The 27,926-nt window shown below is 44.7% G+C and overlaps 2 protein-coding genes across 4 annotated transcripts in view; both read left to right on the forward strand.

Annotated features, from left to right (window-relative positions):
* daam1a (dishevelled associated activator of morphogenesis 1a) overlaps window positions 1–8,015 on the forward strand; it is a 30,900-nt gene extending 22,885 nt beyond the window's left edge. For all 3 annotated transcript variants that reach the window (XM_071471143.1, XM_071471145.1, XM_071471144.1), the window contains 9 exons: window positions 1,398–1,482; window positions 1,862–1,968; window positions 2,749–2,837; window positions 3,046–3,214; window positions 3,492–3,599; window positions 4,945–5,005; window positions 5,083–5,217; window positions 5,670–5,840; window positions 5,925–8,015. In XM_071471143.1, coding sequence (XP_071327244.1) covers window positions 1,398–1,482; window positions 1,862–1,968; window positions 2,749–2,837; window positions 3,046–3,214; window positions 3,492–3,599; window positions 4,945–5,005; window positions 5,083–5,217; window positions 5,670–5,840; window positions 5,925–6,128 — 1,129 coding nt within the window. In that variant the 3' untranslated portion in view covers window positions 6,129–8,015. The remainder of the gene's footprint in view (window positions 1–1,397; window positions 1,483–1,861; window positions 1,969–2,748; window positions 2,838–3,045; window positions 3,215–3,491; window positions 3,600–4,944; window positions 5,006–5,082; window positions 5,218–5,669; window positions 5,841–5,924) is intronic.
* Window positions 8,016–8,382: 367 nt separating this feature from the next.
* LOC139614051 (mitogen-activated protein kinase kinase kinase 7-like) lies at window positions 8,383–24,345 on the forward strand. The gene is made up of 14 exons (XM_071471147.1): window positions 8,383–8,827; window positions 12,379–12,489; window positions 14,209–14,274; window positions 15,372–15,417; window positions 15,533–15,671; window positions 15,999–16,123; window positions 17,078–17,206; window positions 17,337–17,467; window positions 18,316–18,400; window positions 18,497–18,627; window positions 18,959–19,097; window positions 19,847–19,908; window positions 20,762–20,877; window positions 22,383–24,345. Exons 1-14 carry the CDS (start codon window positions 8,762–8,764, stop codon window positions 22,552–22,554), a joined length of 1,518 nt encoding a protein of 505 aa, XP_071327248.1. The 5' UTR covers window positions 8,383–8,761; the 3' UTR covers window positions 22,555–24,345.
* Window positions 24,346–27,926: the final 3,581 nt, after the last annotated feature.

A 27,926-nucleotide genomic window follows, 5' to 3' on the forward strand; every position in this document is an offset into this window, starting at 1 on the left:
ACTGCCATGTTGAACTCCAAAGCTTCTGTATGTAGAATCTTTATCCATCCATCCACTATCCATACTGGTCACAGGGGGGCTGCAGCCAACCCCAGCTGACACTGGGACAGGGCGGGGGACAACCTGAACATGTCACCAGTCTATCACAGGGCTGACATATAGAGACAAACAACCAGGCACTAATTAACCTAATGTGCATATCTTTGGACTGTGGAGTACAGAAAGAGGTTGAACTGGATTTGAACCCAGAACCTTCTTGGTGTGATGCAACAGTGCTAGCCAGAATCCAGGAATCCAGAAGCTGCACAAAATCTTTATGCGGTCTCCAAGGGCCAGTTTTTCAAGTGCTCGTCTCACTGCAACTTATGAAGACACATGAAAACAGACAAAGCACAAATTCAGAAAACACCTTCAAAAACTTGACAACACGAGCTGTAAATATTAGCAACACAACCAAATACACAAATGCGCTGCAAGTAGCACAGACAACAACAGAAGTGTTTCCAGGGGTTTCTAAAAAGTGACGGATCGGCTGGGACACAGTTGTTGTTCAGTGCTGAACAACAAATTGTTATGAGTATTTGCAGCTCATGTGTCTGAATTTATGAATTTGTTTTGTCTGTCTCATGTGTTTTCTGAAGTTGCAGTGAGTTGAGCTTTAAGGGCCACCATAGTTTTTTTTTAATCTCATCTAATTCTATAAGAAAAAAGCTGATTTACAAAACTGTTTTAGGATTGTGTGTGATGACAGATGTCATTTAGCAGGAAAAAAAACCTTTCACATCCACAATAAACAAAGACCTGATGACTTATGATTTATGAATGAATATTATTGTTGACAAAGGTTTGTTATGGTCAGATGGTTCCTCCTGTAGATTCATTAGACTTCTGTTCATGTGGAGGAGGTCATGTGACGAGGTCATGTTTACTGGAGTGTTGTTTTTACAGTAGATATATGAAGAATCAAATAAAAATTCTGATGCATCAACAACATGGAAGCTTCAGGTTTTTTAGGGGTCTAAATATTTTTGATGGAGGGCCAGATTTGGTCTGTGGGGTTTTTTTAGTGGTTGTCATATTTGATGTCACCACTGGAAGTCGCCACAGTCAGTGCTAATCCTACACCACACAGAGGAGTTTTAACTGTTGTCTCCACATCTCAGTGTGGGCGTCCCTCTGAGGTTCAGCAGACAACAGAGAGGACGTGTGTTTTTCAGCTGGATATCACAGGTGCTAATGATGTGACCACAGTCAGCTGCACTGTACTGCAACACAGACTGAACCAGTTAAATTTCACCAAGAGAAAAAATTCATGACATTGCTCGTATTATTAATTATATTTTAATTTTAAAAATGAAGTATGACATGTAAAAATGTAACGTGACTTCCTGTTCCAGGCTGAAGCTGACCAATGAGGAGATCCGCCATGGCATCCTGACCATGGATGAACAGGAGGACCTGCCTAAAGACATGTTGGAGCAGGTGGCAAAACACACACAAAGAAACACACAACACAGTACGAAGACACACCTGCTCCATGGCCATACTTCACATGTATTGTCAGGTGGGGGGGGGTGGGACCTTCAACATATTTAGATTTACATTTATTCATTTGGCAGATGATTTTATCCCAAGCAACTTACAAGTAGAAAACATTCTATTCATATTCTAAAATAAAACTCCCTGTGCAGTAAGAGATTTAAGCAGCATTTTTTTGATAATTTTGGAGCAGTGTTTCTAATGGAGACATGGAAGCATGTCATAAACATCTGCTGCTCATCATATGTCTGATGATTAATTACATAAGGAGCTTTTCAAATTAAAAGCACTTAAGATAGTTTGTGTGTCTTTGTTTGTGAAGCTACTGAAGTTTGTACCTGAGAAGAGCGACGTCGAGCTATTAGAGGAACACAAGCATGAGCTGGAGCGTATGGCCAGACCAGACCGCTTCCTGTATGACATGAGCAGGTACACAACACAACAACTAAACACACCCAGCAACACTTTCTACATGTTGATCAACCAAAGACCAGCGACTGAACACTTCACTCCTCAGCCTGTGTGGAGGAAAAGTCCTGTTCTTACCTCAGATTATATTTTGTTGTTCTCCACCTTCAGTTATTCTCTGAACTACACAGCTGTAATTTGTCTCCTCCTCCTCCTCCTTTAGTTTTCTTCTCTTTGAGCTGCATCAGTGTCCTCTCTCTTTCTCATGATGGCTTCTCAGCTCCATTCTTTCCCTTCTCCTCTACTTCACCTCTTTCCACTTACCCAAGCAGCAAAATAAATCCAGACCATACTTGGGCCACATGCTTGTTTTCTTCTGGCCTGAATCTGGCTCATATACAGCATAATTGTCAGATGCTACTTCCAAATCTGGACCTATTCTGGTGCACACACAGAAAGTGTTCTGACTAACACCAGAGGATAGCAGCTGGAATCTGCCCAGATATGGGCATATATATGAGCCAGACTCGGGCCAAGGACCCAGGCATATGTTGGGCCAGAGGTTTAATTTTGCTGTCTAGTAACAACTCTGAGCTCTGAAATAAGCAGCAGGTTGTGAGGTTTGCTGACGTGACATCACATTCTCTGCTGAATACATCTGCACTGAATCGACAGCATAGGTACACTGTAGGTATGGGTGTATGTACGGTGTAGGTGTGTAAACTGCTGGTACAGTTGTCAGTGACTCTTTCAGACATTGTGAGTCCACTCACAGTTTTTCCGTTTTGTGTCTAAACCAAGAATCAACCACTACCAACAGAGACTCCAGGCTCTTTACTTCAAGAAGAAGTTTGCTGAGAGAGTGGCTGAGGTCAAACCTAAGATCAAAGGTAGTGTTCTGTCCAAAAGGGTCATGAGTTCACACTGAATAAATGAAGGGGAATGTTTCAGAGGGTGGTTAAATATGAACCTAATGTGTGTTATTATGAAAAAAATTCTCTCTTTAAGTTTCTTTAAGTCCTGTTTTATGTTGCTATGAACATTATAGTGTTGATCTGAGTCTGTGTGTGATCGCCCCCCTCCTCTCTGTGCTCTCAGCTCTGTGTGTTGCGTCCAGGGAGGTGGTCCAGAGTGGGACTCTGCGCCAGCTCCTGGAGGTGGTCCTGGCCTTTGGGAACTACATGAACAAAGGACAACGAGGAAACGCCTGTGGATTTAAAGTGTCCAGTCTCAACAAGATAGCTGACACCAAGTCCAGCATAGACAAGTACACTTCTCCACAAGGCTTTTTCACAGAAGACACAGTGTAGATAATATAATGACTGATGGATGAAGGTTGTTTTAGAGTCCTGGTATTGTGCATGCTGCTTCACTGTCATCTTACTGGACCACAGAGCCATCTTAACGTTATTAGCAGCATCTGCACTTTTTCCTACTATAACAAGTCAAAGTCTCTCCTCTTGACTAGGTCAAGTGTTTCTTTTAAAAGCCCCTGAGAAGTGATGGATGAATGATCGTTAAATGTTTGTGGTGTATGTCATTAGAAACATCACTCTGCTCCACTACATGATCACTGTACTGGAGAAGAAGTACCCGAAGGTGGCGGCGTTCAATGAGGAGTTGCAGAATGTACCAGAAGCTGCTAAAGTCAAGTAAGAATGAACAAACACACTGTTGAAGTACCACATGCAGAATCAAGTTCATCTAAATAATTCTTTTAAAGGTTCAGTAAACCATCACCACTACCACTAGATGTCGCACTAGATCACCAGTATCTCAGACCAAACCCGCTTCATGTTCTCAGTCAGTAAGATGTTATGAAGCCCAGTGAAAGTGTCACTAAACACACAACAAGAAGCTCAACAGAATAAAGTTACCCTGAGGACACGAGAGCCAACAAAAACTATCTAACACAACCATTAGCCCATGCTAGCATTGCTGTGATGCTCCACAGCTATGCTGACAGTTAGCCAGCTAGCAATAGCAATAGCAAATTTGCCGAACACATTTATAATATTAGTAACAGCAGTCAGCTAATGTTATCATGCTACTGTAGCCTCATTAATGAAAACATTAACATTATGTAGCATCAAGTCACTGACACATGGAGGAGGAGAAAACAAGTTCAAGTCCAGCTGGAGCGTTTAGCAGCTCGTAGGGTTCTCTATCTCAGCAGACAGACTAGGACTGACTCCATGGTCAGACTGAGAAAGTGATTCAGACCTGGACTGATCCACTGGGACAGGCTCCACAAATGACACTGATGGAGCTGGTAAAGACTTAAAAAACTTTCTAGATGTTTTGACATCCCACCAGGTGACCAGGATTTGAGCTGGTGCTCCCCATGTCCAATCCTCCTGTGCCCTGGTCTCCTTCTTTGTTGGAGCCTTTTAAAACGTGGTTTCTTCTTCAGTGGAGGAAATTCTGGAAAGTCACTTTCACCTGAACACTGCGCACTGCAACATGTCATCTCACCTGTGGGCGGACCCTCTGTGTTTATAAATGTGGGGAGGAGCAATGGTTTAATATGCACTAACATGCACACCACCATCCTGGATACAAGAATGCAGACCAGAGAAGCTCAGATTACAACACGCACAGAGGGGGTGTGGCTTTGTTCTTTGCTCAGGACGCCATGACTCCTATTTATCTTTACATAGGATAAATACATAGGTGTGCTGCTGTGTTATGGTTTACAGACCCTTTAAATGTATTTTTAGCTGGTTTAGTCATGTGTGCATCAGACAACACACACAGCATCATGTATTTGACACTGGACACTAGTCTCACTTAGCCATAAATACATGTTGCACATAGAGGAGAACTGAGGACCTTCTGTGGAAGTTAAATGGGAAACAGTTCACAACAGTTCACTATAAAATCTGTCTTTAGCAGCTCACTTTGTTAAAAAGACTTCAGGAGGAAGCACACAGTCACTGCACCAAGAAATAGTTCCAGTTCCTTCTCAGCCTAACCTCCTGCCATGTGTCTCTCCAGTATGACAGAGTTGGAGAAGGAAATTAGGAATCTGAGATCTGGCCTAAAGAGTGTGGAGGCGGTGAGTGTGCTCAGCAGAGGATCTTTTCAGTGTTAAGGTCTTGTCTCTCTGTCTGACATCTTTTGGTCCGTCTGCAGGAGCTGCAGTACCAGCAGGCTCAGGCCTCCCACAGTCCTGCTGATAAGTTCGTCCCTGTGGTGAGTCAGTTCATCACCATGGCCTCGTTCAGCTTCTCTGAGGTCGAGGAATCTTTCACTGAGGCCAAAGAACTGGTAAGATAACAATAGATATTCTAATCCAGTTTGAGCTGTTCTCTGGTTTCTTCTGCCTTAAAATAACAGTCACCAGAGATCAACTGAACATCTGTGGGAGATGTTGGAGCGACGTGTTTAACATGTCTCCTGACCACCATCATCAAGCTAGCAGTTTCCCACTGCTGCCAGTGTTTGTGCTAAGCTAAGCTAACCATGTCTGTACTTCACATACAGACATGAGACTGATATCTATCTAAAGACCTCATTCTAATGAAAAAGCAAAGAAACATGTTACCCAAATTCCCAATGAATTTACATTTCCCTCCAGTACATAGACCAGACCAAGGGCTGTGGTTCATCCTCACGTGTAACAAACAAACTCTGCAACATAAATGTAATGTTCTTTTTACAAAGTGTCAACACCGTTATTATTAAATCAGCACCTTCACCCTGTGTGGCTCTCGTTGAAGTTTGTAAAGGCGCTGAGACACTTTGGAGAAGACTCATCCAACCTGCAGCCGGACGAGTTCTTTGGGATCTTCGACATGTTCCTCACAGCGTTCTCAGATGCCAAACAAGACAACCTGAACATGGCCAGATGCAAGGAGGAGGAGGAGAAACGGGCTTTCATGGAGGCACAGGTCAGCAGATGTTATCAGATAATTTTAACCTGACGTCAGTAACATCACCTGACGCCTACACTCTCTCTCTCTCCTGGTCTGTAGCTGAAGAGAGAGCGGGAGCAGAAGCTGAGGAAGGCCAAAGCTGATGAAGAAGAGGGTGGCGGGGAGTTTGATGACTTGGTGTCTGCTCTGCGCTCTGGAGAGGTGTTTGATAAAGATCTGTCCAAAATGAATCGCAGAAAACAGCGGAGACACAACATGTTTGACAGCAGCAGAGAGAGGCCAGCGGCAAAACTGAACCAGTAACAGGAAACAGGAATCTCCTGTCTGAGACTGATGAAGGCCGCTGGGAACAACATATATATACATACAGACAGTATGTGTGTAAAGGAAGAAGCATTTTTGGCCCTTTCTTGTGCGCCTGTCAGATGGCGAAGACTTAAAAGATGAAGAACACACACACATAAACACACACACACACACACACACACACACACACACAGCTAAGCCTCTCTAATCAAAGGAACAGTTTGAGTCATTCCTCCCATGACACTTACAGTCCATGACCCTGGACACCCAGTTCATTATTCTCTCTGCTCTGATCTAATGAAGTGTGCACATGGGAAATAAATTCACTTTGATCCTATATGAAGCTGCTGCCAGCAGAAACAGCTTGTCTCTCATAGAGTCTCTCTCCCAGCAGCTCTAAAACACACTAATAAACACAACACATCTTGTTTCTTTACAAGAACTGATGTGTAAAAGCAACAAGTTGCACTTTTAGAGGAGGATATGACCAGGACTAAAGCTGTGTCCCCATTCAGGGGTTAGGGTTAGGGTTAGGGTTACCCACAGTCCTAACCCTAACCCTAACCCTAACCCATCCTTCAGGGGATGTGGTCTACAAAGGTGTTCTCCTGTAATTCAACTTATGCCAACTCAAGTTCTTATATAAAAGAGCCTTAGATTAAAGATGATTGTTTGTGTGTGTGTGTGTGTGTGTGTGTGTGTGTGTGTGTGTGTGTGTGTGTGGAGAGTCTGGAGAATGTACGGTTGACTTACCTATATGTTGTTATTTTTATTGTGTTCAGAATCTATACAGGATGTTTTGCACAATCTAACATAATAGATAGGGATATTGAATTGTAATATTGGATTGATTGGATGTGGATGATTGTGTTTGTTCAGGATGTGTCACAGTGTTTGTCGCTACACTGTGTGTAACTTTGTGTGTCTGAATGTACTGACAGCAGAACAGGTTTGTGTTATTAGTTATAATTGAAAAACTCTCTCTCTGCTTTGTTTTTATGTTTTTAATGGGAAGTTTCTGTAAAAGAAACAAAACACACATCCGTCCTCAGATAACATAGATTTCAGTTATTTTGTTTGTGTATTAAATTAAGGCAAATTTATTTGTATAGCATATTATTACGACACATAGGTCATTCAATGTGCTTAACAGAAATAAAAAAAGCATAAAAATAGAAGTAAAAATATCTAATTAAAGCGTATGATTAAAGGATTAAATAAAAATTGCCCAGATTTCAGCAACTCACGTTTAATTACAGCTCTGACAGAAAAACATCTGTCTGTTCAGCCTCTAAAACATTTAATGATCAATGTGAAACTTTTACTAAGTTTGTAAATGTCATTGTTCCTGTTCTGTTTCTGTGAAGTGTTATTCTACACTGTAGTTTTCTATAATTTAGAGACAGCGTATAAACATCTGCACAGTTAATATTTGTATTCATGGAGTTGTTTCATTTACAATTTATTAATTTTATGAACAAACTGCTTGGACTTCATTATTTACTGATGCAGGTATTTATGTGACATGGGTGAAATGATGAAGGTGGGATTAATTAAAAGAATTAAAACTGACAATGGAACCATTTACAACATCACAACACCTCAGAGGATCCAGATGTTGCTCTCTGACTCCTAAATCTTATGTCTTCATAAGATTCAGACTCTTTGATTTTTAATTAAACATTTACTGTTTCTGGTCAAAAAGCTGTTCTGTGGTGACACGGTGAATGTCAAACTCACTGAATGTCGCTTAAATTTCTGATGTAAGTAAAAGTGGGAATAAGAAGATATATGAAAGTTTATTTTGTTATTTTTCTGAACTGAGGACGAATGAGTTGAATTAATGTTCATAAAATAATAAAACTAAACAACACAACAAACCAATTTAATCTGTCAGTTCGAGTTCATCACACTCACTTTCCATGAAGAAAAGAACCAGACTCTTATTGTTTCAGGTCTGAGCTGAAAGTCACAACAACACATCAGGGCTGCTGTGTCTGACTGAAGTGTATGTTTGTATCAGCTGCGTGTAAAACGACTTTCAGCTGTTTAATACAGGTTTGGGCCTGATTCTCGTCAAAGCAGCACAGATTCAGCCAAGCCTACTGGAGAGTAACGCTGCTGGATGTTGTTACGGAAAAAATGACATTAAAGTTAATTGTGTGTGTGTGTGTGTGTGTGTGTGTATCAGTGCCATGTATTAGCTATGGAAACGGTGTGTCGCCCCTTGTGGAGACTCTGCAGAAACAAAACAAAGCTGCATTCAAGACCGTGACTCAGTCAGCTCAGCGCCGCTGTGGCAAAGTCCGTCACCTCCCTGTGAAACAAAGACTGGATCTGACGCCGGTCTCAGGTCTCCGGTCCTGCTCGGTACAGTCCGGTCCTCGTATCAGAGACAGTCCGTGTTGTCTGCTGGGACCACAGACTGTATGTAAGACGGGTGGGACGTTCAAGAGCGCACAGCCCCGCCGCTGGTTCATACTTCCTGGATTCACAGCAACAGATGAAAACGCCGTCTGGAGCTTACAAACACCGAAGCGGACCGTTCGTCCCGATAACCGCAGGCTACACTCACCGCTTCAGAACCAGCATCTCCGAGCCGCGTTGAGGAGAGTCGCCGCTCCGCTGCGATGGTGGAGGCTCCAGCTGGCTGTCTGTTTGAAGACATCCAGTACGAGGACATTCAAGTTGAAGCGGTAAACTTACAGACCAACAACAGATCCTCTAACGTTAGCTGTGTGTTTGTGAGGGAACATGTTCTGTAGGAGTTTAATAGAAGACAGAGAAGACAGTGTGTTTATCTGACTGAGACGTTCACTGTCCTGTGATCGGAAACAGTTTAAAACACCGAGGCCTGAACAAACCATCAGACATGACAACGTCTACTGTTGAGAACCCTGAAGGCATCAACAAGCAGAGCAAGGCCCCGGTCTCCCGGTCTGTGAGAGGGCAGACTGGTCGTTAAACGTACTCTGCTAAAGCTCCGCCGTAGGATTGTGGTTGTAAACTCTTTAAGTGCACAGTAAAAACACAGTTTGGGTTTTAAACCTATGTCCTGATACTGAGGGGACTGTGTCCTGTTTACCATGGCCACATTAACCTGCTCGGGGATCCTGGGCAAAATGAGTGGGTGGACCCCCGTTCCCCCCTCTGTGCAGGAGTGTTGTGTTTCTTTCCTGACTGAAACAAGGTGGATCTGTCTCCTCATAAGTCTAGATATTATTGACATGCATGAGACTGACTACATGACTACCTGCATGTCCCAGATATAAATACCTCTAGCCTACATGTGGCCTTTTTCATCTTCTCGCTGTTAGCATGATGTTCTTCACATGTTACTGTTCTGCACACCTGTGTTGTGGTTCTGTGTCCTACAATCTGTGGCCAGCTGCAGTTCTCGCTTTGATTACCGGACTACAAACCACAATGACACTACAAGCATAATCAGTGGAATAGGCTAGCAGCAGGTTGGATTAGCCTGACTGGCTAGCTCTTTGTTTGTCCAATTGTGTTTGTAATATAAGGCTACATCCACACTACTGTGGTTTTAGTTTTAAACTCGTCTCTTCTTCTCTGTTTCCTCCTCCATCCGCTCTCCTCCAGAGTCTTCAGCCCCTAAAACAGAGACTTTCAGAAACGCTGCTGGACCTGTTTAGTCTAAACCTCCAGGGTTGTGTTGTAGTCTGGATGAACAGAAACAGAGACCTTTGGAAATGATGACGTAGACGCCCACGGTGGCTCCTGATTGGCTCTCATCAGCCTGGACTACCAGTGGTGAAACAACATGGATAATGAATAAAAGTGTTACTGACCTTGTTGTCTTTGCAGCAGCTGTTGTTCAGTTCATTTTAACTCTACAACTGTCTTTGCTGTTCCTGCTTCAGAGGATTTACTGGAACTAACCAACTGAGAGGAGACAATCTGCTTCCTGTTTACACTGGCTCGCACATGCTCATTGTAGCTGAATGGTCATGTGATATGTGTTTTCAGGTGTGTTAGTGTGGATGGAGATCGTTTCTGATACAGAGCTACAGTCATCTGGATGGTGCCTAAGTGATGAAGCCTAAGTCTGTTAGAGGCTCTGATTCACATCCAGTCCTGTTGTGAACTACACAGTGCTGCTGTGTACCTCTTGTAGGGCTCAACCGCAGGTGGAGAGTGGTCATGAGTTGCACCCCAAGTGTCTGGGTGTGGGTCACCTCAGGGAAGCTCTGTCTGACCCATGTATTAACGGTGTCACTCTGTCACTCTTGGTGAGAGAGGAAAGGCTGCATCAGGTGAAAGGCCTACTGCAGATGACCTTTGACCTTCTCATAGAAGTTCTGAGACAGCATGAAAGTGCAGAGACAGGTCACATCAGGAGCATAGTAGCTCAAAACATAAAGTCAAAGGAGCAAGCTCCGTCATCCCAGGAGATGGAGCCTTTACAAGTTGAAACAGAGCAGCTGTTATGCTGGGTGGGGGAGGCTGAGCCTTCACCAGTGCACTGTGAAGGCTCAGCCTCCCCCACCCAGCTGTCAAGTGGTTCCTGGGATTTGGGTGAGGATGTGATGATATAATGTTGACAAGGGTGTCAGATTCTGTTTCAAGCTTGTGAAGGTGCATTTAGCCCCAGGGAGGATCTTTCCCCTGAACGTTTCAGGGAGCTGAGGCGTGAGTGTGGAGGCTAAGGATCGCTCAGAGGCTTCCCTCAGGAGCAGGAGAAGAAATGAAGCACTGCTGGGCAGATTCCAAGGGAATTTGCCTACAAATTTGCCAGCACTGAAAATCAATGTCCACTGTCCCAGGCCATTTGTTGAGTCTCTTCTCTTCTCTTTTCTTCTCTTCTCTTCTCTTCTCTTCTCATCTCGGGTTAATGACATATGGCACTGTGGCCAGAATCTCTGGTCTCCTTTGAGAGTTGAGGGACACAAACGATGCAGCACTTCATGCTGTTGGTTTGATTATTGAGAGAACGTGGCCGCTTAATGTCCACCCTTGTCGTGACACAGCGTCAGGTTGGGCTTACACATTTGTCTGCTGATTCTAGACAAACACAGCACAAGCTTCCTGTGTTGCTAGGTCGGTTGTTTGGGCCAGAGGCAGAAATGGTGCTGGAGTACAGGAAGCTTCAAAGGCATCAGGTCAAAGAGGTGGGGGCATGGGACCCCCGGCTTAGTGCTCTAGGGAATGTGGTGCATGGGACCCACAACGCTCACATCACATAAAGTTACTGCCACAGCCCTGACAAAATAGCCAGGGTTCTGAAGGCAGTTAGCATCGGCCTAGAGGTGAGCAGCAGTTACAGGGGCACAACCAGCGGCCCCAGGGCCCCAAATAAAGCTCAAGGCACAGGCTTAGGGTGGGTAGATTACCACAGCAGCAACTGGACTACTGGGTATCCCATCCCCAAGATGCATGGGTTTTGAAAACTATGCCCTTTGGTTCTCCACAGACCACTTGAGGAGAACCGTTTGAACCATCTATCTCACTCTGTAAAGTCGGGGCATCAGGGGCATCGGAAACAATGCACAAAGGAAACCCCTGACAGCGTCTGTCCCAAGTGGGGCACTGGACTCCACCAAGGAAAGGACAATGTCCACTTTCTATCTAGGTGCATGCACTGCAAGGCAGACAGCCTGGGGCAGCACTGTGGCCAAATATCTCTTTCCTACCAAAGGTTTTATCCCCCAGCTGTATTAATCAGGCCATAGAACTGGAGGAAAACTATCCTCCCTCCCCCATTTAGATTTAGGAAAGAACAATGGCACAACAATGGACAGACACTGGCTAAACAGCTGCTCTTCCACTGGATTGCTGAAACAATCAAACAGGTGTATGAAGTAGCTGCTCCCTCAGATGTTACTATCCTTCTACCAGGGCTGTGGCTACGTCCTGGGTGGCAATCAGTGGGATGTCTTGAGGGGAGATGTGTGCGACAGTGCCATGCACATTTTTTTGAGGTTCTGTCATCTTAATGTGGTGTCTGGGGCCACTCGCATTGGCCCTTCTGCCATTGGCTTCTACAAGTTGACCAGTAGGTGAGTATCGGTTCCTAATGAGTCATCCTGGATGACCTCCAGTCTTACCAGTCACTTGAGACTGTGAGAGGCCGGATGTAGGCGACAGGGTGGTATATCTGGGATGTGCAGGTTGCCTATACGTCACACACACAAGATCTAGACCTACGTGCAGACATCCACTTAATAATCCATAACCATAATCACCTTTGTAACGTCTGTCATGTTGTCGTGTTGTCTTTCCTCAGGCTGTCGGCAGAGGCACATTTGGAGTTGTCTTCAAGGCCGTGTGGAAAGGAAAGGATGTAGCAATCAAGACCATTGAGAGTGAAAATGAAAGGAACGCGTTCCTTGTTGAGGTACAGTGATCACCTTTTGTTGTTGTGTGGAAGAGTTCCTGCAGCTGACTGGGTTTCATTTAACAGAGACTCTTTAGACCTGGCATAATAACAAACATAACCATCTTAAAATATTAATTTTGAATAATAATAATGATATAAAACATACTAAGACTGTGTTTGATGACATTCATTACCTTCATTGACAATAACTTTGTCTTTACAAACCATAGTTAGAATTAATAAAATAATTAGCAGATTATGACTCTGACATGACAGCTTTGTCCTGTCCATGTGGAAATTTCACGGCTGCACAGTCTTTCCTCTTTTGGTGCTGCTGACACAGTGGTGGTGCTGTGGTGCATTCATGTGCTAGGAACCTTTGCCTTTGAAGATGCGACAGCTGATCACTTTGATCACAACCGTGTTTGGCTATTATTTTGTTTTTTTTGCCTGTTTTCATGTAGACAATAATAATGGTGGTTAATATATTATGAGATTATAGAAACTTAAATGATTTTGTTACAGTTGTATGCAGAAGTTTGGGCACCCATGGGCAAACTATAATTCATTATTATAGTGAAAAGAAGTAAATACAACCTCTACAACAAACAGATGTCAAAAGTCCAAATGCACTGTTCATTTTCATTTCATGAATGCAGAAAACAGAAAAACAGAAACAGTAGTTTTTGTAGCAGCTGAGAGATTTTCAGTTCTTGATTCAAGAATTTTCAGATGCTCTTCTGCAGACCGTCGTGCACTCAGCATGTTTCCCCATCATATTTAATCAGACCACAGGGGACTGTGAGGGCTGTTCATAAGCTTCAGCTTGTGTTTGTTGAAGTAATTCATGGTGGATCCAAACGTTTGGATCACTGTCAGCCTCTCCTGACTGATCCAGAATCTGATGGCATTTAGTGGAATTCACTCTTCCCTCCATCAGTGCAGAGTTTCCACTGGCTGACACTCAACCCCCAAAGAATATTTCACCCCCATTTTTAAGCTCAATTATAACTTCGGCTGTCGACACAACATCTGGTTGATCCAGGTGTTGACTTTTGTGATGAGGTCATAGGTGAGGTTTCCTTCTGATGACTCTGTTCCTGTGTCAGCTCACCCTCCTCTGCAGTCATGTGAGGGCTTCGCTTTGTCTTGTCCTGACTCCACTTCCTCCAACTGTCAGTTCTCAGTAACAGTTCAGAGCTTTGAAATGTTTTATAGCCTCTGCTGCTTCTTAATCACAGTTATCTTCATCTTCAGATCTTCAGCTTATTGCTTTGGGGAAACCATGGTTGTTGAGGAAATGACCTGCCTGACAGTCCTAACGAGTCAATTAAGTCTTAATGAGTCAGTTAAGTCTTAACAAGTTTGTGAAGTCCTAACAAACCAATTAAGTCCTAATGAGTTATTGAAGTTGAGTGTTTTACAAGTAGAAGGGAGGTCAGATTTTTGCAGATGCCACAGTTACTGTTACTGATTTGCAGTTGATGAATTAAAAGAACATCAGGAGCGCAGGCAGCCCAATAGCGGAGTGGTTAGGACTGGTAGGTCAGTCCTGAGTGACAAAGGAAATGACTCCACCATATTAAACAGGCTGTCACCTGACGACTGTCACAGAGGAGGAGGAGGATGTTATCCACATGTCACCTCTCGGGGTCCAGAGTGTTGTGCTGACATTTCTATCTTGAGTCTGTAGTAATGTGTGTTTTTCCTGCCTGTTGTCTTTGTGTGTGTTCACAGCTCCGTCAGCTCTCCCGGGTGAATCACCCCAACATCGTGAAGCTGTATGGCTCCTGTGACAATCCAGTAAGTAAACGGCTCAAACACATCAGTGTGGGATGTGTGAAGAGGACTAACCTCCTCCTGAATGAAGTCACAAGCTCAGGCACCAGAATCGTACATGAGTGAATCTCAAACTTCTCCTGATTTTGAACCATTTAGAATTTATTCATTTATTTCTAATATAAATTAATCTCTCCTTCAAATGTCTGTCAGGCAGCAGCTCACCTGATGGACAGGTTAGAGGTCAGAGGTCTCTGTGACCACATCAGCAACAGGAAGAATGTGTGTGTCAGTGAGAGGGATCCAGGAGCAGAAGCTCCATAACTTTTATTCAGATACACAGACAGTATCCAGATTCAGAGTTTGTGAAGTAGATTTCTCTTTAAATGGACAATTATCAACATGAAAACATGATTTTAGATATTTACCACCACCTGAAGATGATTATGATACTTTGATCCATGTTGAGAGTCAATGACAGACGCAGTCACATCAGGCTGTCGCTACACTGTTGGAGCCTGGTGCTAAAATAAATCTGTCACCGCATCAACAGCCACCCACAGAATCACTTCCTCTTTAGTGATCTTGCCTACAAAATAAAAGCATTAGAAAATGGTTTCTTTCCCCCAGGTATGCTGTATTCTACGTTATTGTGAGCTTTTATTCTGAAAAGCTCTGACAGGAAGTTCTAAATGTTCCTATTGTTTGCTTGACAGATCTCTAAAATGGCAGACATATGATGTGATATGAAAAAAATAACATCAGTTCAGTGAATCAGTCAAATGTATAAGATGTGACTGAGAGACGTGAACAGTAACGAGGTAAATTACAGTTTTATTTTTATTAATTAGTTTCTATAATTAGCCTTTGATTATGTTCTGGCTGCCATCTAATGGGTTGGAAAAAAAACTATGACCCCTGACCTACAGCCTACAGCCTTTGATGTAGTGATGTCATATCCTCCCTCTCACTGAGGTAAAGTTGGCATGATGTAAGGACTCGGGTGTATCTGGGTGTCTGTCTGTGAGCAGGATATGATGATGGTGTCGTCAGGTGGCAGCAGGTGGTTGGTGTGTTTACAGGAAGTTACAGATGAACATGTGTCTGGTGTGTGTCCTCAGGTGTGTCTGGTGATGGAGTACGCAGAGTGTGGCTCTCTATACAACCGTAAGTCATGTGACGTGTCAACAGTTAACACACTGATGATGTCACTCACACTTAGTGTGCAGTAAAATGACCGTGCTCTGTGTCTGTGTGTCTGTGTGTCTGCTTGTCACTGCAGTCCTGCACAGTGCAGACCCTCAGCCTCACTACACAGCCGCCCATGCCATGAGCTGGTGTCTGCAGTGTGCCCAGGGAGTCGCCTACCTGCACGCCATGAAGCCAAAGGCCTTAATACACCGAGACCTCAAACCACCAAAGTAAGAGCTGTGTGTGTGATTTACAGACAGGCTCCTCCAGAGGTTTCCTCCTTTAACTTTAACTTTCACCTGAGACACTACAGAAGGTTAAAGAGGACAAAGAGAGAATGATCAGATACAAAAACACAGGATAGTTTAAGGTTCTCTGTCCACTTGAACCAAGTCCAGACAGAAAAAATCCTTTTTGACTTTGGAAAATGAAAACCCTTTATTCATTCATTCATCTCTGGGGGGTCTGTTTTTAGCCACTTCCTGGTTTCTCACTCCACCCTGTAGATGAGATCTGTCTGTGTTTTCCTTACTCTTTGACCTTGTCCTCTGTTTCAGTCTGCTCCTTGTGGCTCGGGGCACGGTGCTGAAGATATGTGACTTCGGCACAGCCTGCGATATTCAGACCTACATGACCAACAATAAAGGCAGCGCGGCGTGGATGGCTCCAGAGGTGTTCGAAGGTGAGTTGCTCCTCACTCTGAAGATCAGACTTCATGATGCAATCATGGAGGGGGTCTTAGTGTCGGTGACCACATCAGAGCTGTAACTAAATCTGCATTTTGGCATCTGAAAAACACAGTGAGGGTCAGAGACTGTGTGTCTAACCAAGACCCAGAGAAACTTCCTCATGCCTTTATATCCTCCAGAGTCCATTATCAAAACACTCCCCTCACTGGTTTGTCAGATCAGACCATGAGACAGCTGCAGCTTGTTCAGATGAAACTAAGAACAGAGAACACATTACCCCAGTTCCCAGATCTTCACACTCACTTCAGTCAGACACAGAAAAAATTCAAAGGTTTATTGTTTACAAGTCACTTAATAGTCTGGGCCCTGAATATATCTCTGAAATGTTGGGTGAATATGAGACTAACATGTCTTTTAGATCTGCTCAGTCAGTGGAGCTGAGAGTTAAAACTAAACAGGGTGAAATTCAGCCACTGTGCTGCCCCCTGCTGGAACCAGCTCCCAGTGGCTCACATCTAATCTTCCAAAAATGTAACTGGTTTAAAAAAGAAGCTAAAAATTGTCCTGTTCTCTTTTGCCTTCATTTCATCTTTAATCCTGCACTTTATTTAGAGATCATCTGTTTTTCTACTGTTTTCTTATTGTGCTTTTTAAATCTATTTTTTTTCTATTCTTCTTCTTTTATTTTCTGTTAAGCTTGCTGAATGACCTCTGTGTATGATCATGTCTTGCCCTCTGATTGGCTCCAGCCTCCACAGACCAGACCTCAGTAGAGACGGAGTCAGTATCCGTTCTCAGTCCTCTTCCATACACTGGCTGCTGTGTTAAAATGAGATGCTTCCTGACGTCACAGCAGAAGCAGCCGGGGTTAACTCTCACCGTCACTTCTCAGGTCGATGGTCTGAATTCCTGGACACAGCGAATGTAACGTGGTGTGTGTTCCTCAGGTAGTAACTACAGTGAGAAGTGTGACGTGTTCAGCTGGGGCATCATCCTGTGGGAGGTCATCACCCGCAAGAAACCCTTCGATGAAATCGGTGGCTCAGCGTTCTGTATCATGTGGGCCGTCCACAGAGGTGAGGACCGCCACCCACAGCTGGGATGCCAACAGACGCCCCCAGTCTGACACAGATCGTGGGTCCAGGTGCTGGCTACACCACACACCTCCAGTCTGGTTTGACTGACTGGGTGTTTCCTGTGATGCAGGTACGCGCCCCCCCCTGATCAAAGACCTCCCAGAGCCCATAGAGACTCTGATGACCCGCTGCTGGGACAAGGAGCCCAGCCAGAGACCGTCCATGGAGGAGGTCACCAACACCATGAGTGACCTCATGAAGGTTCAGTAACTGTCACTGTCACATTTCTGTTTCACTAAACTCATCAAATACAACAGTAACAGAGTCAGGGTTTCCCCCGGGCTCCAAGGTTGTTTCATAAAGGAGGCTCAGGAAAACCGGACTCAGCTGAGTCAGGGGCCACATCCTTCAGAGGACCTGGTCTACGAAGGTGTGGCCACTCATAGACCATGAAGGTTGAACCCAAATGAGATGGTCTGGTCTACAAAAGATTTTCACTTAGCGTCAGCAGCTGTTCCCGCCCTTACTGTTGGGTCGCAAAGCGTGGCTCCTGTTGCCTAGCAACCTTGACAACAACTTGTCTTCCCAGTAATGTGAGGTTTTAAGGTCCTTGGTTTTAACAGTTGTACCGTTACTGTTGACTGAGCTGAAACACAACATTGACATTTAACACTGTGATCCTCAGACAGTCTGTGCTGTTTGTTGACCCAGGAAGGATCCACCTGTTGGAGCCTTTGTTGGATCCTTTCACAACAATAATAGAACAGAAGCAAAATATTAAACATGCACACTGATGATTGTACAGCTGTGTACACACCTCACAGCGTACTTTACCTTATCAACAAGATGATATGCACTTCATTGGCTCTTACAGGCTGATTGATTATATAATGCTGGTTTAAGTTAATCCTGAAAACTAGCCTGACCAGGACCAGGTTAGTATGGAGGGAAAGGTTTCCATGGTAACTAAGGTCAAGGTTGTTTAAACTGAGAGAGAGAGAAAAAGAGAAACTGTTTGCCAAAATGTTGAGCTAATGAGGTTATGTGTATTGTGTGTAACCGCAGTGAGTGGGTCTATAAGTGAGGTGTGGTGTGTTTGGATCTTCCAGTACTTCCCAGGTTCTGATGAACCTCTGAAGCTGCCTCACCAGTCCTCAGCCAACAGGAGTGGTTCTTCATCAGCCACCAGCACCGGTAACTGTCAGCTCCCAGCTGTTATTGGTAATCCATGGTTGTTGTTTACTGTCAACACATGTGTCAGTGTGTGTGTGTGTGTCTTTGCTGCTGTAGGGTCGTATGCCGACTACACCATCAACAGTAACAGAAGTGACGACAACACAGAGTGCAGGAACTCAGTGGGCAGAGAGGAAACACTGAAGAGCTTCGAGGCCAAGTTTCCTCTGCAGTTCAAACCGTTAAAGGTCAGGACCCTGATCAAGACCCTGATCAGACCGTCAGGACCCTGATCAGACTGTTGGAACTCTGTCATGACCCTGATCAGACTGTTGGGACTCTGTCAGGACCCTGATCAAGACCCTGATCAGTCTCTCAGGACCCTGATCAGACACTTAAGACCCTGATCAGATTGTTGGGACTCTGTCAGGACCTTGGTCTGACCGTCAGGACCCTGATCAGACTGTCGGAACTCTGTCAGGATGCTGTTCAGACTCTCGGGATTCTGTCAGGACCCTGATCAGTACGTCAGGACTCTCCTTCATGACTTTCACCTTTAACCTGTCTTTGCTCCCTCAGACAGCCACCCTGCGTACTGGTCTGTCCAGAGTGTCCAGTGTGGACAGTCAACCAGGACGCTCCCAAAGCCCAACCTACTGCACCAGCCCTGTGACCACCACTAGCCAATCAGAACTGAGGATGACATTTAGTCCTCCAGGTAGGCAGCCTCATGAGGAGGGGAAGCGGGGGGAGGGGGGTCAGATGTCAGAAAACAGCACGACTGAGGTTTAAACAGAGCTGCAGGAGTGTGCGAATGAAGGGGAACAATGTCAGGTAGCAAAGCAGGAGGGCAATGACTGATTGAAGAGTTCAGCTGGAGAAGGGTGGAGGTCTGCACAGAGGAGACATCAGATGGAGCAGAGACAGATTTGACTTTACAGAAATTCAGCCTCTGAGCAGCAGCAGGAGGAGGATTTAGATTAAGTGTTCTGACGGCCAGCTGGAATTTACACAACAGACCCTTTAGAGCTTGAACTGAGATCTGTAATCTATCCTGCCCAGTAGTGGTCAAGATGCAGCTTCTCGGCAAGCCTCTGTAAATCTGGTTCCAGTGGAGGAGCTCAGGAGGTGTGAGCAGAGGACACTCCTCAGACCACTGTAGAGTCCAGGAGGTCAGAAGGTTTCGTTATGGTTTCTGTCACCTCTGTGTGTCTGACAGTAAGGGGGTGAGGTCTGGATTTAATGAGTCTGCTCATTAAAAATCATTAAACATGTTCTTTATATTCAGGTTATTGATATCATATCAGTTCTACTTCAACAGGTTGTGTTGTCGACGAAAACAACAACAACGACAACAATGCAGTCTGAGCTCTGACTCATGTTTCACTGTCCACTGAACCACTGATTCAGAGGACAACACACCACTGTGTCTCATAATGACTTGTGTCTGTGTTTGTCTGTCTCCAGCCACCAATGGTTTAGACAGCTCCATTCCCATGGCCTACCTTAAACTGGATCATCAGTTACAGGTGAGTAGAAAATAAACATTAGTCTTGATTAGATTAAAACCTTCTATTATTATTATTATTATTATTATTATTATTATTATTATGGTCTCAGGTCTCAGTATGTACTGGAGGACAACAGTAAAATTAGATGTTTATACTTGTCACTGTTTTCTAATTACTAAATGCAACCTCAACATTTTCCATCTCATGACCCACATGAAAACCTCTAAGATGTTGGCAGCCCACATTTTTAAAACATTTTTGTTATTTTTAAAGATCATTTCATTTTAAAACATTCAAAAATATTATTGATATTTTGTTATACATTTTCATCAGAACTGTTCTGTTTTTCAAATGAGTTGTTTTCCACCTTCACGTCCCACCAGGTTGGGAACCGCTGAGTTAATGTTTCTGTCAAAGCACACTCAGTAGGAGCGACGTGTAAAGAGCAGAGATGAATGGTCATATTTATTGATTGATAAGAACCAGGTCAGTGGGCTGGGCCAATATTCAATAAACTCAGACATTGTGATATTTGAATTGTAGATGTGAAGTTTTGATGACTCAAAACTGATGATAATGCTTCACACTCTGCATACATCAGATGTTTAAGTTCTTGTTTGTCCACTCGAGCTCTTTCATTTTTCACATGTGTAGCTTCAGAATGATTATTGATTGATTAATATTCTGTCACAAATTTATTTTGTGAATTTATCACTTTGCTGAGGCCGTGTCCTCGTGCAGGTTTTCAGAGGTTTTGCTTTGACACCACTACTTTTAATCTTTCCACAGTATCACTCTGTTGGTCTGTAACATGTGTTACACCTGATTATTGAATGGTGTATTTATCACTGATCGGTCCCTCTGCTTCCAGCCTCTGGCTCCGTGTCCAAACTCCAAAGAGTCCATGGCCGTGTTTGAGCAGCACATCAGGATGGCTCAGGAGTACCTGAAGGTCCAGTCTGAGATCGCCCACCTCGTGCGGAGGAAGTAAGTCAACACACATATTGTTACTGTCCTCAACAGAGCTGCAGTTCAACTGTGGGGGTTTGTAACAGTTGTAACTTAACTGCCATTGAATCTGTCTGCTGATCAGTTGGTAGTCATGGTGACATGTTTGTGCTTTCAGTCAGAGGTGAGTGTTTCTACCTGTGTGTCAGGTCTAGTCCTGATCTGGACTGAAACTTCTGATCATCAGTTGCTGCTCAGTGAACCAGAGCAGATAAAGACACAGCTGTCAATCACCACTGTCTCATTTCCCCTGATTGGTCTATGTAGCAGTGATGTTGCAGGATGACATCGGTAGAACTGTCCAATCAGTGGGTTACTTGTCAGGTCACATGACAAAGTATTTTTGAACCCTGAGCCAAAGGACAGGTGATGAGATGAATAAAGATTCAGACACATGAGAATCTTCACGTCCACATCTCTGACTGACTCCACAGTTAAAGGTTCAGACTCAATGTTTCTCTTCAGTCAGAGAGGAGAAGATGAACATCAGTCTCATGAGTTTGGATTAAGCACTGAACGACAGGTCATGGTTAGCCTAGCTTAGCATAAAGACCTGAAGAAGTGGTTCTGTTACCAACACCGTCTGTGATGTCATGACCTTTTCAGGTCGGGACATCCAGAGGGAATTTCAATACATCTGTTACAAACATTCACTTGGACTCAAGGATGAACTGATTAGAATTTGGTGATCCAAGGTCAAAGGTCACTGTGACATCATAATAGCTGCGTCCCAATTAAAGGCTGAAGAGGTTCATTTAAAGATGTCAACACCTCAGCTGCTCTCCCGCAGGTTTTAGAAAACTAAAACCTACTGCAGGTTTTAGTCCTGAGCTTCAGAACAACCAACAGACTCAGGACCTGAGGAGCTGCACTGGTTCGCAGCCCATAAACATGTGAGACATATCTGTTGCTGTAAAACCATGAAGAGCTTTAAAAACAAGACACAGAATTTTAAAATCAATACGAAAGCTGACAGGTGAGCAGTGTAGGGACTTTAACACAGGTGTGATGTTCTCTCCCTCTGGTCCTGGTCAGAACTGGGGCAGCAGAATTCTGGATCAGCTGGTAGACCAGATATGAGAGGATTACGGTTTCCAGTCTGTTGGACATAAAGGATCCATCAGTTTCTCAGTGTCCCCCTCAAACCACAGGCTGTTTGATTAGTCAGGGACTCATGATGAAGAGTCACAGTGATATCCTCCTTCTTACACAGCACTGCCCTCTAGTGTCGACTCACTGTAACAGACACACATGTCTCTATAACCACATGATGAGCGGTGTGTCTGTGTTTCTAGACACAGCCATGCTGCTCCCCCCTGCTCCCATCTTTATGCTATGCTAAGCTAAGCTAACCATGTAAACACTTGTCATCTCACTGATAATAAAGCAAAATGAAGCAAAGTAAACACATCTCTAAGTGTGCAGAAATACCTGGCCCCTGTCGTTCTGGCAGTGTGTGATGCAGCTCTGCTCCCTGTGTCCAGACAGGAGCTGATGTCTGAGCTGGAGCAGGACCAGAGGGAGCAGCAGACTTCATCTCGACTCATCCAGGAGCACGGCAAGCTGCTGGAGGACAACAGCCACCTAGCGGCTTACCACCAGGGCCTGAAGAGCAAACTGAGCCTGATCAAGAGTCAGAACCAGCACCACAGCTAGGACAGGAGGCCAGACTCTGTGGGTTTCACTGCATCCTTTGAGGGGAGGGGGGAAACACTCCAGTGTACCGTACTGTAGAGAAGCTCATCATCATCCTGAGGAAATGAGACTTTTAATTCACCACAAAACTATGAATCAAGATAACATCAGAATTCAGCCACTAGTTTAAAGTGTTAAAGTGCGACTGAAACATCAATGATCATTTAGTCATTTGTTGTGAAATGAAATCTAAACAACAATGAAGCAGCTTTCACAACCAGGTTTGACACACATGAGGGAAAAGTGTCAAAGCCTCTGAGATGGTTTTAGTTCACTGAGAGATAAAGGAAGAATCTGGTGTTCCTGGTCTGATTCTCATAACTGTGGCCTCTCTGATGATGGCCTCACCTGCCTCCTAAAGTTTTACATAAATCATTTCAGACATTCAGACAGTACCTCCCTAGATCAGCTCCTCTAGGTGACAAATACAAAGTTAGTTTGGCCTCAGTCAGAAAGATGACGGTTATGAGAGTGAGAGCGAGGCTGACCAACACTCCTCCACTGTGAAAGAAGCTTGTTAGCTTCACTCGCTAACATTGCCACCAATTACATCTCGTTAGCGTGACCTCCAGATGTGGTGATAACAGATGACCAGACTGTCCTATGACCTACGACCTCAACACTCTATGATTTGAGTTACAGAGCTGAGGTCACAGATGGGGCTAACTGGGAACAGCAGTGCTCCCCCACACTGGTTCAAACACATTTCCAGTTTAGGTTGTTGGAAAATCAGCAATAAGACAAACACTTTTCAGAGCCAGCACCAATCAGATTACAGCATTGTAGGTCAGTACCAAAAAATTCACAGAATAAAGCAACAACCAGTAAAAAGAATTTCTTATTTTTGATGATTCAGGTTTGACCATGTTTCCTAAAAAACTGAGTTTGATTTTAAAATGAATTGAGCACCTTTTTGTTATCCTGAGGTTTATGAGATTATTCAGTGGTGAGATAATGAGCCTGAAAGAAGCAGCAGCTACCATGTCCTCTCTGGGCCTCCGTACAGTTGGTGGCCATAAAATTCAGTCCATTCATTCCAGTCTTCACTGGAGTGAACATGGTGGGACTGAGGAGAATTCACATGGACTTTTATTCTGAAAGGGACTGTATTCATATAAAAACAGAGACTTGAGGCGTCGTTTCCGTGGGGGTGGGGGTTATATTTTTTTAGTCTGAGTTTTATTTAGTTTTCTTTTTTGAATTGTTGAAAAGTAATTCCTGTTGTGATTTGTGATTTGTAAAAGACATTTATATCTTCAGTTTATTGAACCCTTTTTATTGTGTATGAAAAGAGGAGCAGCAGGAGGCACTGCACCGTTTTAAACCAGTGTTACTGTGAATACACGTTACCAAAGGAAAGCTCTGCTGCAGAGATGCTGCCTCAGAGCAGAAGAAAAGCTTTGTTTGAAATGGAAATAACTGTAGAATAATGATTTTTTTTTTTTTTTTTTTAAATCGGTTTAATTTCTGTTTTCTTTAGTTAATTTTTGCACACAACCACATTTCACAGAATTATGCTAACATTCTTCTGCACCGCACTCATTTGGGTCAAATGAAATGCTCAGTTGTTGTAATCTCACTTGACTTTAAAAGCATCTGTTCAAACGTTGCCTTAGGATTGTTCCTGTACAGCTCATGTTCTCATCAGTTTATTTCATAAGTACTTTTAACTGAAGCCTTAGATTTCCCCTGATTTTAAACTGTACAGACTGTAATTATATACTTTTAGAGAGTAAAAAAAAACCTGGAGCATTTTGTCTGTTGTTTTGATTTACAGCTCTTCTGTCAGTGCAGGTGTACTGAAGTCCCACCTGCCGGGAGGTGGTAAACTGTTTATTCTGCTGCTCTGGTGAAACGATGGTGGCACAAAGAGCAGGGCTTTATTTCACCAGGGTGAACTGTAACATCCCAACATGCATTCAGTTCACTGAGTAACACTGTTCATCAGAGCTGGTGTGAACAATATCATCATCACCAACAAGTGAGATAAGGTTTGGCCTCAGCAGACTGATCATGTGACCAGACCTAACAACATGTACACAATTTTACATCACAGCCCGATGGTACAACTCATCACTGTGAACTACACAAAAAGCTGGTGATGCCTGTGAGTTCAGTTGTACATGTGCAGTGACTCAAGACTAACAGCTGGAGGCAGCAGCGTCTAGTCTGCTGAGGAAGAGAAGAAGAAGATTTCAACCAATCATAGCACTGGGTTCAGACCACAAATGTCAATCATGTCAACAGAGACAGGTGTTACATCTCTGCAGTCTAACAGGCTGCTTCCTCAGGTGAGGGCGGGGCTTGAATGCCTCTGCTCAGGTAAACGGGCTGCAGTGGAAAGTTGAGTTGAGTTAACACCAAGTGTCAACCCACTGTAACGTCACTCATTGGTTTGTGAGCTGCCGTTTTGAAGAATTTAGCTGTCCCCATCTTGGTTTTTTGAGACTATATTTGGAGAAGGTGGAGCTGAGGAGGAGTGAGAGGTGGATCTGACTTGGTTTCGAAGAACCAAGATGGCGATGGCCAAATTCTCCAAAATGTCAGTTCACAAACCAGTGGGTGACGTCACAAAGGGTTGACATTTGGTCCGAACATGAAAACCAATCTCCTCACCAGTCCACCTTTACAGCCTCGTTGTCTTTCTACAAACTGTTATTAACTTTGTCAGAGAAAAGGCTTCTGTAGAACACCTCAGGGCTAAATCAAACTACAGGTTGAAGTTTAGTGGTGGTGACAGTGAAGTCATATGACCATGGTGTCGTTGGTTTATAGCCTAACATGAGCTTTTTCAGAATCAGAATCAGAATCAGTTTTATTGCCAAGTATGTTTTCACTTACGAGGAATTTTTTCTGGTGATTGGTGCAATTGGGGATCAGGGGGATCAGCAACAGTGGGGCTCTCTAGCCTTGTTGATGAGGCTAATAGCAGATGGGAAGAAGCTATTTTTGTGGCAAGAGGTTTTGGTCCTGAAGGACCGCAGCCTCCTGCCAGAGGGGAGTGTCACAAAGAGTTTGTGTCCAGGGTGGGAGGAGTCAGCTACAATCTTCCCTGCACGCCTCAGAGTCCTTGAGGCGTACAGGTCCTGGAGGGATGGAAGATTGCAGCCAATCACCTTCTCAGCAGAGTGGATGATACGCTGCAGTCTGTTATTGTCCCTCTCCGTGGCAGCAGCGTACCAGATGGTGATGGAGGAGGTGAGGATGGACTCAATGATGGAGGTGTAGAAGTTCACCATCATAGTCCTTGGCAGGTTGAACTTCTTCAACTGCCTCAGGAAATACATCCTCTGCTGAGCTTTTTTGATGAGGGAGCTGATGTTCAGCTCCCATTTGAGATCCTCTGTGATGGTGGTTCCCAAGAAGCGAAAATGCTCCACGGTAGCCACGGGGGAGTCACACAGGGAGATGGGGGTGGGTGGGGCTGGGCTCTTCCTGAAGTCCACTATCATTTCCACTGTCTTCAGAGCGTTTAGCTCTAGGTTGTTCTGCCTGCACCAGGTCACCAGACGCTCAGTCTCCCACCTGTAGGCAGACTCATCGCCATCAGAGATGAGTCCAATGAGAGTGGTGTCGTCTGCAAACTTCAGGAGCTTGACAGACTGATGGCTGGAGGTGCAGGTGTTAGTGTACAGGGAGAAGAGCAGAGGAGAAAGAACGCAGCCTTGTGGGGATCCAGTGCTGATGGTCTGGGAGTCAGACACGTGCTTTACTAGCTTCACGTGCTGCCTCCTGTCAGACAGGAAGTCGGTGATCCACCTGCAGGTGGAGTCAGGCACTCTCAGCTGGGAGAGCTTGTCCTGCAGCAGAGCCGGGATGATGGTGTTGAAGGCAGAGCTGAAGTCCACAAACAGGATCCTGGCATAGGTCCCTGAGGAGTCCAGGTGCTGGAGGATGAAGTGGAGAGCCATGTTGACGGCGTCGTCTACAGACCTGTTGGCTCTGTAGGTGAACTGCAGGGGGTCCAGGAGTGGGTCAGTGATGGATTTGAGGTGGGACAGGACAAGGCGCTCAAATGATTTCATGACCACAGAGGTCAGGGCAATGGGTCTGTAGTCATTTAGACCTGTGGGCCTTGGTTTTTTGGGGACAGGGATGATGGTGGAGGATTTGAAGCAGGCTGGCACGTGGCAGGTCTCCAGTGAGGTGTTGAAGATGTCCGTGAACACTGGAGACAGCTGATCAGCACAGTGCTTCAGGGATGATGGAGAGACAGAGTCAGGACCGGCTGCTTTGCAGGGGTTCTGCTTCTTAAAAAGCTTGTTGACATCTCTCTCCAGGATAGAGAGAGACGTTCCTTTGGTGGGGGAGGAGGAGGGGGGTTCTGATGTGGCTCTGATGTGGAGGTTAGTGTCAGGCTTGTCCCACTGTCTTTCAAAGCAGCAGTAGAACTCATTCAGATCATTGGCCAGACGGAAGTCGTTAATGGAGTGGGGGGGGCTTAGGTTTGTAGTTTGTGATCTTTCTGAGCCCTTTCCAGACAGAAGCAGAGTCGTTGGCTGAGAACTGGAGCTGAAGTTTCTCAGAGTACAGTCGTTTAGCTTCTCTCACCGCTTTGCTAAACCTGTGCTTGGACTCTTTAAACTTGTCCCTGTCCCCACTCCTGAAAGCTTCCTCCTTTTGCCTCCTGAGCTGACTGAGCTTAGCTGTGAACCAGGGTTTGTCATTGTTATAACTCACCCTGGTGCGTGATGGGATACAGCAGTCCTCACAGAAGCTGATGTATGACGTCACAGCCTCTGTGAACTCATCCAGACTGTTGGAAGCAGTCCTGAACACCTCCCAGTCAGTGCAGTCCAAACATGCCCACAGATCCTCTATGGCTTCACTGCTCCACTGCTTCGATGTCTTCACAACAGGTTTACACAGTTTTAGTTTCTGCCTGTATGTGGGAATCAGGTGGACCATGACATGGTCAGAGTGGCCCAGTGCAGCCCGGGGGACGGCGTGATAAGCACCACTGATTGTGGTGTAACAGTGGTCCAGAGTGTTCCCCTCTCTGGTCGGGCAATTAACAAACTGTCTGTATTTGGGCAGTTCGTGGCTGAGGTTCCCTTTGTTAAAGTCACCAAGGACAATAACTACGGAGTCCGGGTTGGTCCACTCCACACACAGTATCTGATCGGTGAGCGCCCTCTGTGCCTCCTGCACGTTGGCTTGTGGTGGGATGTAAACACCGACCAGGATGAATGAGGTGAACTCACGGGGGGAGTAGAAGGGCCTGCAGTTTATGATGGAAGTCTCCAGGTCAGGAGAACAGTGCTGCAGGATCACTGTCACGTCTCTGCACCAGCCACTGTTTGCATAAAAGCAGATTCCTCCACCTTTCGTTT

This window comes from Trachinotus anak, unplaced genomic scaffold, assembly GCF_046630095.1.
Source record: "Trachinotus anak isolate AG129_WGS33_773 ecotype Australia unplaced genomic scaffold, CSIRO_AGI_Tana_v1 ptg000033l, whole genome shotgun sequence".
Taxonomy (NCBI): domain Eukaryota; kingdom Metazoa; phylum Chordata; class Actinopteri; order Carangiformes; family Carangidae; genus Trachinotus; species Trachinotus anak.